General features: G+C 43.6%; 1 protein-coding gene across 1 annotated transcript in view; it reads left to right on the top strand.

The window, feature by feature from the left end:
- Positions 1-13,694, top strand: part of LOC129710337 (neurabin-2-like) — a 197,640-nt gene that overhangs the window by 160,465 nt on the left and 23,481 nt on the right. Inside the window, exon 6 of the mRNA XM_055657269.1 lies at positions 10,232-10,367. Coding sequence (XP_055513244.1) covers positions 10,232-10,367 — 136 coding nt within the window. The remainder of the gene's footprint in view (positions 1-10,231; positions 10,368-13,694) is intronic.

Raw genomic sequence — 13,694 nt, forward strand, 5'->3', positions numbered from 1 at the left:
AGCATCTGCAGTTCCTTGCACCCACTACTCTCAGCTATCTTTAGCTGTTAAATAAATGACCTATTTTCCATCATGTCAGAAGTAGGGTAGTTCACTGATAATTAGACAATGTTCAACATCAGGAAACGTCACCTATTCCTTTTCTCCAGAGATGCTGTGACCTGCTGAGTTACTCCAGCTCTTTGTGTCTATCTTTGGTTTACCATATAAACCATATAACAATTACAGCACGGAAACAGGCCATCTCGACCCTTCTAGTCCGTGCCGAACACATATTCTCCCCTAGTCCCATATACCTGCGCTCAGACGATAACCTTCCATTCCCTTCCCGTCCATATAACTATCCAATTTATTTTTAAATGATAAAAACGAACCTGCCTCCACCACCTTCACTGGAAGCTCATTCCACACAGCCACCACTCTCTGAGTAAAGAAGTTCCCCCTCATGTTACCCCTAAACTTCAGTCCCTTAATTCTCAAGTCATGTCCCCTTGTTTGAATCTTCCCTACTCTCAGTGGGAAAAGCTTTTCCACGTCAACTCTGTCTATCCCTCTCATCATTTTAAAAACCTCTATCAAGTCCCCCCTTAACCTTCTGCGCTCCAAAGAATAAAGCCCTAACTTGTTCAACCTTTCTCTGTAACTTAGTTGCTGAAACTCAGGCAACATTCTAGTAAATCTCCTCTGTACTGTCTCTATTTTGTTGACATCCTTCCTATAATTAGGCGACCAAAATTGTACACCATACTCCAGAATTGGCCTCACCAATGCCTTGTACAATTTTAACATTACATCCCAACTTCTATAGGGTGATTTCACCAAAGGTCAAATGAGCGTAGATCCCCCCTCAAGTGACCGAAAATTTTAACAGGAGGACATCTCTCAGTTTGGTACATGTTAGTGAATGGGGAAACACGCACTTTCCCACCCGTTAAAAACATGGAAAACGGCCGATTTTTGAGCTGAAATTTTCTGTGCTAGTCGGGGTGACCGTGAAGCACAGCGACCTAAATTTTCAGGCAAAAAAAAAGATAGAAAGTGAGGTAATTACAAGAGGGAACTGAAGGTAGAAAGCGGCGGAAGTGAACAGCCGACATTTGCCGTGATGTTTTTAAGATCCAAAATATCGGGAATTATCGCATTTGCTCGCTGAATTTCATCAAAAGTAAGTTAATAATGCCTTACTTTTGATGAAATTCAGCGAGCAAACGCGATAATTCCCGATATTTTGGATCTTAAAATCACCACGGCAATTGTCAGCTGTTCACTTCCGCCGCTTTCTACCTTCAGTTCCCTCTTGTAATTACCTCACTTTCTATCTTTATTTTTGCCTGAAAATTTAGGTCGCTGTGCTTCACGGTCACCCCGACTAGCACAGAAAATTTCAGCTCAAAAATCGGCCGTTTTCCATGTTTGTAACGGGTGGGAAAGTGCGTGTTTCCCCATTCACTTACATGTACCAAACTGAGAGATGTCCTCCAGTTAAAATTTTCGGTCACGTGAGGGGGGATCTACGCTCATTTGACCTTTGGTGAAATCACCCTATACTCAATGCTCTGATTTATAAAGGCCAGCACACCAAAAGCTTTCTTTACCACCCTATCTACATGAGATTCCACTTTCAGGGAACTGTGCACAGTTATTCCCAGATCCCTCTGTTCACCTACATTCTTCAATTCCCTACCAACATTTAAACCAACATCTGCAGTTTCTACTTACATACATTATTTGCAGCCCTTCGGGTTAAGAGTCCAATTGCAGCATGACCTACATAGTTTTCAGGCTTGAATAGATATGTAGCGAGTCTTCTTCTTGCGTATGGCGTGCACAGCCTAGAGTTGTAGGACAATTTGTTCTATTTGATCTTATTTGATTGTGCACGCCGGGTTGATTGCATTTGTCGAAACAGGGCTGACCACGTGAAGGTTGCAATCTTCAACCCCATGTAGCATGTAATACAGTCCCACACAAATATGAGTCATTGACCATCATCTGTAAGAGGTTAACTACTTCCTTTTGACAAGATCTCTTATCATCAAGTCACCAGCTGTCAATATCTTGCAGATCGCTAAAGGCTTTACTGAACCAGACGCATTAGTACTGTGGCTACAGGCAAAAGTCAGAAGGGAACTCAAGCAACTGCAGATGCTGGAATCTTGAGCAAAACACTGAGGAATTCAGCGGGTCAGGTAGTATCTGTGGAGGGAATCAACAGGACCGATGCGGCCTGACCCGCTGAGTTCCTCCAGCAGTTTGTGTTTTACAACAATCGGAAGCTGAGTGCTCTGCTGTCTGTGACTTCCTCCTGACTCCCAGAGCAATTCGATCACATGCAAATAGCAATTCAGGGCTGCGCAAAAGCTGTCAAAAATTGAGTGCAGCTTTAACAATGTTCAAATTCCTACATATAGGAATGGATATATCTTCACGGGATCGTACGGGATACTGAGTTGGATGATCAGCCATGATCATATTGAATGGCGGTGCAGGCTCGAAGGGCCGAATGGCCTACTCCTGCACCTAATTTCTATGTTTCTATGTTTCACCAGACAGACTGCATCACTACAGAATGGTGGCTTCCCACCACTTTGTGACTGCAATTAGAAAACACTAATGAATCCTAATCTTGCTGATATTGTGCAATTGAATAAGGATGAAAAAGAGCGGTTATTTCTGGAGAATCTGAAAACTATTTGCAGCAGCTGGGAGCAGTTCCTCACAGCACCAGAGACTGGTTTGATCCTGCTCTTGGGTGCTGTCTGTGTGGAGATTGCACGTTCTTGCTGTGACCTCGTGGGTTTCCTTCGTCTGCTCCGGTTTCCACCCACATCCCTAAGACTTGCGGGTTTGTAGATTAATTTGCACTAAAAAATTCTCCTAGTGGGCGGGGAATGGATGCAAAAAGTAGGATTACTTAGAACTAGTGTGAACAGGTCAGTGTGGACACGATGGGTCGAAGGGCCTGTTTCCATGCTGTAACCAAACTAAAATTAAACAAGTACACTGGATGTTCTTGTGTTCAGTCCTGCTGTGACTTCTGATTTATTGTGAAAATCCAATTAGATTTCTGCAGACAAATTCTAATCACAGCAATGCTGTTGTGGATTTAATCTCCGTAAAATCAGTTTAAAACATTTGGGACGAGATAATGGGTACCCTGTCTCTGGGATATTTAAGGCCAAGCATCTGCTTAGCTCTAAGTTCATTGATCGTTCACTTTGTTTACCAATGTCTCGATTAAGAAAATGGTGTTCAGTGCTTGAGCTTCCAAAAAATAAATGTCTCCTACTTGTCTTTTGCTTCTGAAATTGGTTTGTTTTTTCTCTGAGTTCCTGCCCCAGCAGAGATGTTATTCATCTGCCCACCAGTTCCTGCTGGCTGACCAGATGGTAGAGTAGAACATAAAAGTTTCAATCAGTGCTTCTTCAAATAAGCCCTGAGGCCTCAGGCAGTATCACAAGATGCCTGGTTTCCAAGGAGACACACGGAACTGCAGATGCTGGAAACTTGGGTGAAGCACAAAGTGCTGGAGTAACTCAGCGGCTCAGGCAGCATCTGTGCAGGGAGCAGATAGGTGACAACTTCCGACTGGTTGTAGTAGGGGTTAGAAAGCTGGGAAAGAAGTGGGGACTGGATAAAGCCTGCCAAGCAAAAGGGGGACAGAAAGCAAATCAGCGAGCCTGGCAGCAGCATCTCAGGGGAACATGGATAGGTGAAGTTTCAGGTCAGGACACTTCTTCAGACTGATTGTGGGGGTGTGGGGGGAGAAATTGGTGGGGATGAGAGGCAGGATAAAGCCAATCCTTTTGTGTAAACCAGCATTTGAAGTTCCGTGTCTAAACAAATGATAGGTGGGGGGGTTGATTGGTGGACCGGTGGAATAAGTGACAAAGGCTGATAATGAGATGAAAAGGAGATAATGGGTGTCGGGTAAGGAGGGAAGAGGAGTGAAATATAAAGCCAGAGGGAGGGATATAGGGGGAAGGGGGGTAGTGGGAGAGGAGTGGCAGTAAGATGGGAGAAATGGGTATGCAGCAGGGTTAGAGGTCAGAGTTGGGCTACTGGAAAGATAGAAGAGGAACATGGATCGTTTCTTAAAATTGGAGAATTCAGTGTTCATACTTTTGTATTGTTGGTTTCTAATATGGATGAAAACCGTTGTTGCGAAATAACGCTTGGCAAATATTGTTTTGATACCAAAGTTGAAGGAAAGATTAACATCAGAGAAACAAGGATCTGCAGATTCTGGAATCTGGGAGAAAAAAAAATGTGGAAGATTTCAGTGGAACAAGCAACATTTGCAGAGGCAAAAAGGACGTGTTGAGTTGAGTCTCTGCATCAGGACTGGGGCAGGGTCTCAACGCAACATGTTGACACATCCCTTTTGCTTCCACGGAAGCTGCTTGACCTGTTGAGTTCTTCCAACTGTTTATTTTATGAACATGAATGGTACACGCGACTGTAATCAGTTATTGAACCAACGTCACTTGTGGGGACTGAAAGAATGGAAATGGACAAGGATGATTACGGAAATGTCAAAGACTAGAGGGCTTAGCTATAGGGTAGGAGAGGCAAATTTTCCAAGGAGCCATCCAGGGCAATCTTCGGATGGTGGTGGTGGGTGACTGGAATGCGTTGCCAAGGGGTAGTGTTGGAGGCGGATACGATAGTGGCCTTTAAGATGCTTTTAGCTAGGCACATGGATAATTATGGGATATGGATCACTTGCAAGCAAATGAGATTAGTTCATCTTGGCATCATGTACAGCACTGCCACAGTGGGCCAATGGGCCAGTTCCTATGCGATATTTTCTATGGTCTAAAGGCTGAACATTTTGGAAGAAAGGAACAGTGAGGTGGATGACGTTTGCATTATTTAAAGCAATTATGAAAATACTCAGCAAGTCAGGTAGCATTTGTAAAGAGAGAACCCGAATTATTGTTCCATGTCAGTGATCCTTCGTTTATCATTGACCTTAAATATTGATTACGTTCTCTCACTGTGGATGCTGCTGAATCATTTCTCATTTTTTTCTTTTTTAATTATTTTCTATTTTTACATTGCGAGGCCACATTTAAAGTATCGTGTTAAGTGCTGTCCACCCTGTTATCGGGAAAATGTTATTAAGCTGGAAATGGTGCAGAGAAGATTTACGAGGGTGTTACCAGGACTTGAGGGCCAGAGCTACAGGGTGTGGTTGAGCAGGCTAGGACTATTCCTTCGTGTACAGGAGGATGAGGGGTGGTCATATAGAGGTGTATAAGATCTTGAAAGATGTAGATAGGGTAAAGACACAGTCTTTTATTCAGAATAGGGGAATCAAAAACCAGAGGATATAGGTATAAGGAGAGGGGGGATTTAATAGGAACCCGAGGAGCAACCTTTTTACACAAAGGGTGGTATGTATATGAAACGAGCTGCTGTTGGAGGTGATTGAGGCAGGTACTATCACACGTTTAAGCAACATTTAGACAGGTACATCGATGGGATAGGCTTAGTGGGATTTGGGCCAAACACAGGCAGGTGGGACATGTTGGTCGCATATGCAAGTTGGGCCGAAGGGCCTGTTTCCACACTGAATGACTATGATCCTGCTTCAGATTTACAGTATTTTGCTTTTGTCAGAACCTGGGAATGTGATGTGAGACATACTCGAGTAAGATTACTTGCAGTGCTACTGGAGACAGTTAACCCGGTTTTTGTCCTTTACACAACTGCAAGGTCAGTTTGTGCAAATCCATTAACCCTATTATCATTCCCTTTCATTTTTAGATGAATTATTGGAGCAATCATAATGATTTAAGATATGGGCTTTGTCAGGGGAATGTCGGTGGGATGAATTTTAACGAACAGCATTAAAAATCCTTTGTCATTTGGAATGGCTTGCTCTGCCAAAAGGAGGCATTTTATTGAGGATGCGAGCTGGCCGTTTCATATACTGAAAGACAAGGCTGCTGACCATACATTGGGGACACAGCCAAGAAAACAGTACTTAACCAGCCTCAGCAAAACGTAAGAGAATCATAAGAGAAGGATCTTAAGAGAATTATGGAAAGAGAGTAGGAAATGGGTAGAGGGTCAACTGTGATTTTATTGAGCGATGGGTCAGGTTCGAGAGGTCAAGTGGCTTCCTCCTGGTTTTAATTTTCTAATGTGACGGAATATAACGAGGCAACTAAGCTCAAATTCAGGTTCAGATTAGTTTATTGTCATATATACTAAGATTCAATTAAATTTTTTCTTTGCATGAAGCTCATAGCTTCCTTTCCTTCCACAGATGCTGCCTGACCCCCATGGGGGGGTCGTTTGGGGGTTTTCCGGGGGTCATGAAGGGGTCATAAATAACATCAATTTGTTGAGCCCATTTTTAGGAACCTAACAAAGGTATATACCACACAGTATTTTGTCCACATATGTGATTATGTATGCACACACAAACTGTGTTGTGAACTATGTCTGCCAAGAAGAGCACGCATAGTGAAGCATTTCTCAAGTTCGGCTTCATAAGCATCAAGCCGCAATGTGTTATCTGTGCCAAGGTTTTGAGCCACGAGAGCATGAAGCCCGGCAAACTGAAGATCCATTTGGAGTTTTGTCACAGTGACCTGGCGGGGAAGGGAGTGGACCATTTCAAACGTAAAGAAGCCGCACTCAAGGGTTCCCGCATCGATTCGACGGGTCACTGTGTCGTCAAAATGAAGCAGCGCTGGAGGCTTCAAACCGGATTGTTTATCGAATCGCACAGAGTAAGAAACCCCACACCATCGGTGAAGAGCTTATCAAGCCATGCCTTCTCGAAACAGCGATGTTGGTGTTGGGGAACAGCAGTCAAACAAGTTCAGGCAGATTTCCCTTTTGAATGACACAGTCAAAAGTCGAATCTCGGATATGAGTAATGATATTCTGCTGCAAGTAGTGAGCGCTGTGAAAAGCAGTCCAGTGTATTTGCTGCAACTGGACGAGTCAACAGATGTTGCTTCATGTTTCCAACTGCTAGTCTACGTTCGTTACCTCGACGGAGAAGCCATGAAGGAGGTGTACCTGTACTCAGAGCCATTGGCCACTATCACTCGGGGGGGAGAAGTAGTTCAGAATGCTGGAAGCCTTCCTCATCAAACATGATCTTGGCTGGGAACGACTTGTTGGGGTGTGTACGATGGGGCACCTTCCATGGTCGGATGCAGATCCAGCTGCAAAGCCTTTATGATGGATGTCGCTCCCCATGTCTCCTTCACCCACTGCCATACATTGCCATGCTTTAGTGATGAAGACTCTCCCTCTTTCGCCCAGGTGAATTCCTTGACCCTGTCACTTCAAGGAAACCTGCCAATGCTACACACGGCTCTTGATAAAGTGGCAGCGTTCAGGAAGAAGATTCACCTTTACCAGAGAAGAGTCCAGGATGGTGACATGACTATCTTCCCTGGGATGACAACTCTCTTAGATGCTACGCCCGATGCTGAATGCCACTTCCACAAGGAGATCTCAACTTACCTTCTGGCAATTAGTGAAGCCATCGAACGATACTTCCCCGGACTGTACGACCGCTCTCGTGATGAGTGGATCGTTTGTCCCTTTGCCGTTGAAAGTGCCATTAGCAATAATGATGTGGCTGCGAAGGTTGAATTTTACCGAATTCGTAAAGATGCGCAGCTCAAGAGTGACTTCATGGTGAGCTCGCCACGTTTTGGCTGAAAGTGAAGGACTGTCCTTTTGAAGAGGGCCCTGACCCTATTGGTCCAGTCCCCCCCAACCTATTGCTCTGAGGCTGGATTCTTAACCATGGTAACTCTGAAAACGAAGGCACACAATAGGCTTGTGATCGGTGCTGACATGAGGTGCTGTCTGTCGAGCATTCCTCCTCATTTTGATCACCTGATGGCTGCGAAGCAATTTCAGCCATCCCATTGACTGAGTATTGGCGGACATGTTTTAATAAATCAGGCTGTCTTTTTTTCAATTTTTGTGTCGGGGGTCATGGTACTGACCAAGAATATCTGATGGGGCCAAAAAGTTAAGAACCGCTGCTCTAGTACATTGTGTTTTGCACAAGTTTCCAGCATCTGAAGTTTTTTGATTCTCAATTGTATGTTCTACTTGCCTTCATGACCAGAGTTACTCAAATATCAGAAGTTTCGAAATCTAAAAAATGACTATTTAAAGCAAGCCACAATATTGGTAAAAAAATAAGACCATAACCAAATATATTTACAAAGTGTGGCATTGGTTTCAAGTTTCATGTACTTGGTCATTGGGGATGAGGAGGCAACATTTAGCAGGAAGTACCGTACAGCTTTAAAAACTAAAGCCAATACCCGCAGTGTGTCACAGGTCATCATAAGCACGGGAAATCTCCTCTGTGAATAGGTAGGAAGGCTCTGTTAGAATTGGAATGTTAATTCAGGCAGGCTTCTTGCGGACAAGGAGAAGTGAGTTGGGAGCATTATTCATCCAGAACCCCTCCTTAAAACTTGCTCAGAGGCCGACAAAGCCCACACAATGCAATAGTTCATTTCAGAAATGATAAGATACTTTCTTCTTTATGACGAGAGTACTGAATACATGGATTGGATTAAATATAGACACAAAAAGCTGGAGTAACTCAGCCAGTCTGAAGAAGGATATCGACCCAAAATGTTACCTGTTCCTTTGCTCCAGAGATGCTGTCTGACACACTGAATTACTCCAGCTTTTTGTGTCGGTTTAAACCAACATCTGCAGTTCCTTCCGACACACTTGGATTGGACTTCCATATGGACTGGAAACAGTGGTGCAATGCGGGGTTATTCTTGATATTAGAGTTGGACGGAGTTTGCTTTTCACTCAATATGGTGAAAGATTGGAGCTTGTTTGTTGCAATGGTGCAAAATATGGATACAGAATATGCCACCGTTCCCAAAACCTCAGCTGAGTTCAGCTCTGCCCAATAGCTTCCACCTTGGTATTTTGGTGGGGAAACTGTACCAATGTAATGCAAGAGGCAGTATTTAAACATGGGAAATCCTTCAATACTCCATACGCACACATTCCCACTTCTTTTGTGAGAGAATGCAAAACTGTTACATTTCCGAGGTGGGACAAGTACATTTGGTACAACGGCACTGTTGAACTGTGAGTAAAGGGGAAATGCTTTGCTCCTTACCAAGAATTGAGCCGAGCCCTTCTATGTCCTACAGCATAACCATGCAGGTACAGCAGGCAGTGCAGAAAGCTAGTGGCATGTTGTCCTTCATAGTGAGAGGATTTGAGTTTACGAGCAAGGAGGTCCTTCTGCAATTGTACAGGGCCCTGGTTAGACCACACCTGGAGTATTGTCTGCAGTTTTGGTCTCCCCCTTTGTGGAAGGACATGATTGCTATTGAGGGAGCACAGCATAGGTTCACCAGGTTACTTCCCGGGATGGCAGGACTGACATATGATGAAAGAATGGATTTACTAGGCTTATATTCATTGGCATTTAGAAGGATGACATGGGATCATATAGAAACATATATAATTCTTAAGGGATTGGACAGGCTAGATGCAGGAAAAAAAATTCCAATGTTGGAGGAGTCCAGAACCAGGGGGCACAGTTTAAGAATAAGGGGTAGGCCATTTAGGACTGAGATGAGGAAAATCTTTTACCCCAGAGATTTGTGAATCTGTGGAATTCTCTGCCACAGAAGATTGTGAAGGCCAATTCACTGGATGTTTTCAAGGGAGAGTTAGAGGGCTAACAAAATCAAGGGATATGGGGAGAAAGCAGGAAAGGGGTACTGATTTTGGATGATCAACTATGATCATATTGAATGGCGGTGTTGGCTCAATGGGCCGAATGGCCTACTCCTGCACCTATTTTCTATGTGTCTATAACACAAAGTGCTGGAGGAACTCAGCTGGTCAAGCAGCATCTATGGAGGGAAATCTTCCCAACATGGGCTGTGGCCATTCTTCATACTTCCAATCAATCGGTAGAAGGGTCCCGACCTGAGACGTTGTCGGTCCTTTCCTTCCACAGATGTTGCCTGACCCACTGAGTTTTCCGAGTACATTGTGTTTTGCTCAAGATTCTAGCATCTGCAGTTTCTTGTGTCTCAGTTCTATGTTCTGTTTGCCTTCATGAGCAGAGTTACTCAAAATGACATTAGTTTTGAAATCTGCTTTAAAATATTAACTACAAAAAGCAAGCTTTGCAATATTGGTAAATTAACCATAACCAAAAAATATTTACAAATTGTGGCATTGCTTTCAGGTTTCTGATCGGACGGGAGAAGCCTGGAGAAACCAGTGAGGTTGCCCAGCTAATACGTCAAACCCTCGAACAGGAGAGATGGCAGAGGGAGATGATGGAGCAACATTACGGCCAATACGTTGATGATGATGAGGAGGTAAGAGTTATCAGGTGTATCATTCCCACCTTGTTACAATTCCCATGTTGTTACTTTCCTTGCAGCAATGATAGCACATCAGAAATGGTTCTTGGTGAGACATAGCAATGCCTTTTCCTCATCGTTAGAGGTTGAGGGGGAAACTGGATAGAAGTATATAAAATTATGAGAGACAGGATAGGCAGCCAGTCAACCTATTACCTAGGTTCTAGAAATACCTAGAAATATCCAACACTAGAGGGCATAGCTATAACGTGAGAGGGGGAAGGTTTAATGGAGATGTGCTGGGCAAGTTTTTTCCATAGGTAGTGGCTTGGGACACATTGCCAGTGGTGGTGGTTGAGGCAGATACAATAGTGGCATTTAGGAGGGTTTGGGAATAGTGCAGGGAATAGAAGGATATGGATCACATATGGGCAAATGAGATCAGTTTAACTTGGCATCGTGTTCTGCACAAATATTGTGGGCAGAAAGGCCCATTCCTCTTCTATGTTCTATTATCAATTCTAATTCCATTGCTCTGAGGTTCCACTATGCAACAGAGTGACATAATAAAGCTCTCTGTCTTCCTCACACTGACAGAACAAGAATTGCTTGACACAGATAGACATACTGATGCAAATGTCATCCTAATGCTGCCGACTCACACGTTGTCCCTCAAAATCATGCCCCCTTGTGGCAGTTGAGCATCCTCCATCAGAAGGCTCTTTCTGTCAGACCTCATGTTTACAGATTTAGGCACTGAGTATGTCATGTTGCAGGTTTATAGGGCTTTGTTTCAGCTGCATTTTCAGCATGACATGCAGTTCTGGTTGCCCCATTACCAGAGGTGTTTGGAGAGGGTGCAGAAGAGGTTTACCAGAATGCTGCCTGTATTGGAGGGTATCAGCTTTAAGGAGACGTTGGACAAGCTTGGATTGTTGTCTCTGGAGCATCGCAGGTTGAGGGGAGATCTGATAGAAGTATATAAAATTATATAGGGTAGACAGTCAGAACTAGATGGCATTGTGTTAAGATGAGAGGGGCAAAGTTTAAAGAAGACATGTCACGCAATATTTTTTGCTCATTGAGTGGCAGGTGCCTGGAATGCATTACTCGGGGTGGTGGTCGAAACAGGTACAATAGAGGTATTGAAAAGGCTTTTAGACAGGCATATCTAAGTCAGGCAGGGAATCGAGGAATATGAATGACATGCAGGCATTGGAGATTAATTTCATGTTTGGCACAGGCATAATGGGCTGAAGGGCCTTATTCCCGAGCTGTACTGTTCTATGTTCTACTGAAATTTTGTCAGCTCTCTCTGGATTGGCTACTGAAGCTTTGGAATATTAGTGGAAACTTTAAAGAAACAATGTAAATGTTTTTCTATATTTCTGTGGATTTCCACAGATCTTTCTATGAAGTAACAATCCTCTATCAACTTCTCCATACCGGCTGCCTAGTTCCAGCGGATATTTTAATTTTAATGATCAGAAAAAAGGGTTTATTGTCCGGTAACAGTGATTCTGTCATTGGCCGAAGAAGTCTTCAACAATTATCGTATAGGCAACCTCCTAGTTATTGTGCCATTTGGGTAAAGGAAATTCGCCCTTGTAGAATTCATTTAAAAAGTTGGGATGCATAATGAAGTTCGCTCTAATGGAAATTATGTGCAAATAGGATCAATAAATAAGCACGATTTTGTTTTTGACACTCATTCCTTCACGCACATGACGCAATTCTGCGTAATGGAAAGTTGTCTTGCAGGCCGTTTTCTTGGAATGCAAGCTCCCCAAACGAGGGGCTGGCCTGTCTTTGATCTTTCATGGCAAGCGCACAAATGCCTTTGACCAGCTTTCTTCCCCCCACCCCCCCCACAATCAGTCTAAAGAAAGGTCCCGACACAAGAGGTCTCCTATCCATGTTTTCCAGAGATGCTGTCTGACCCGCTGAGTTACTACAGCACTTTGTGTCATTTTTTTTGTAAACCAGCATCTGCAGTTGCGTGTTTAATCTCTGGCCCTTTGTCCATCTGCCTATCAAAAAACACCCTCACCTGTATAAGACTATTACCTTCCAAGCTTTGTCCTGCCCCTTCTCTCTTCCAGCAACCCCACCCTCCCCTCCTCTCTCCTCCACAATCAGTCTGATGAAGGGTTCCCACCTGAAGCGTCTTTCTCCAGAGATGCTGCCTGACCTGCTGAGTTACTCCAACACTTTGTGTCTTTTTCTTTGTAAACCAGTATCTGCAGCTCCGTGTTTCTACCCAAATTAAAGAAAGCTTTGCATTTTGGCGTGTATGCTGGCACCCTTTACAAATCGCATGTTTATGGTGCAGCCACGTGAAAGGAAAGGAGGTAGTCAGGAATAAACCGTGGGAAGGTTCATGTGACCACGACAAAATTAGAGTTTAATACCTGTATATACGCCAACCTAGCTGTAGCCAGGAGATATGTGGATAGAAGTGATTGTCTCTTATGTCAAAATTCATGAATCAAGTGTGTTTATTTGTTACTTGCTGCAGCTTTAGGGCACTTTAGACACAACAAGTTGAAGTTCAGGTTCACCATAATTGGGTTTGTGTTGACGTATCAGTGTGTGTCAGAGCCCCAGGGGACGTTTGTGTCACACAGTAGGCAGGTCACGCTCACTGATGACCACAGTTCAACTAGACATAACTTGTGGTTCACAAAATACACAAGTAAACATCTGCAGGACTGCGGTTTCCATTTTATGGGAACTAATCTAGACAAATCAAGCAGCCCCATGCTTACAAGAGCTCCCGGTTGCGAACCGTTTTAACTCCCCTTCCCATTCCCACACTGACCTTTTTGTCCAAGGCCACCTCCATTTCCAGAAAAACTGGAAAAACAACACCACAAATGCCACTTGGATAGCTTACAACCCAGCGGTATGAACATTGAATTCTATAATTTTAGTTAACTACACAACCCTCTCCATCTTTCGTCTTCGGCCTTCGGCCCACAATGTCTGAGTCGACCATGATGCCAGTTTAATTCATCCCATCTTCCTGTAAGTGTCCATAGCCCTCTATTTATATCTTGTTCATGTGCCTGTTTAAAAGACTCTTAAATGTTGGCATTATATATAATTCTATCACATGTCCCAGGCAACTACCATTCGCTGTACGACAAAACGTACATCACATATCTCCTTTAAACTTTCCCCCTCCCACCTTAAACCACTGCTCTAATATTTGAAATTTGCAGCCTGGGAAAAAGACATATACTTTTATAAATTTCTATCAAGTCGCCCCCTCAGCCTCCTACACTCTAAATAAACCAATCAAAATGTATCTGATATTTCCAGGATGTTACTCTCCATTCC

Source organism: Leucoraja erinacea, chromosome 27 (assembly GCF_028641065.1).
Source record: "Leucoraja erinacea ecotype New England chromosome 27, Leri_hhj_1, whole genome shotgun sequence".
Classification (NCBI taxonomy): Eukaryota; Metazoa; Chordata; class Chondrichthyes; order Rajiformes; family Rajidae; genus Leucoraja; species Leucoraja erinaceus.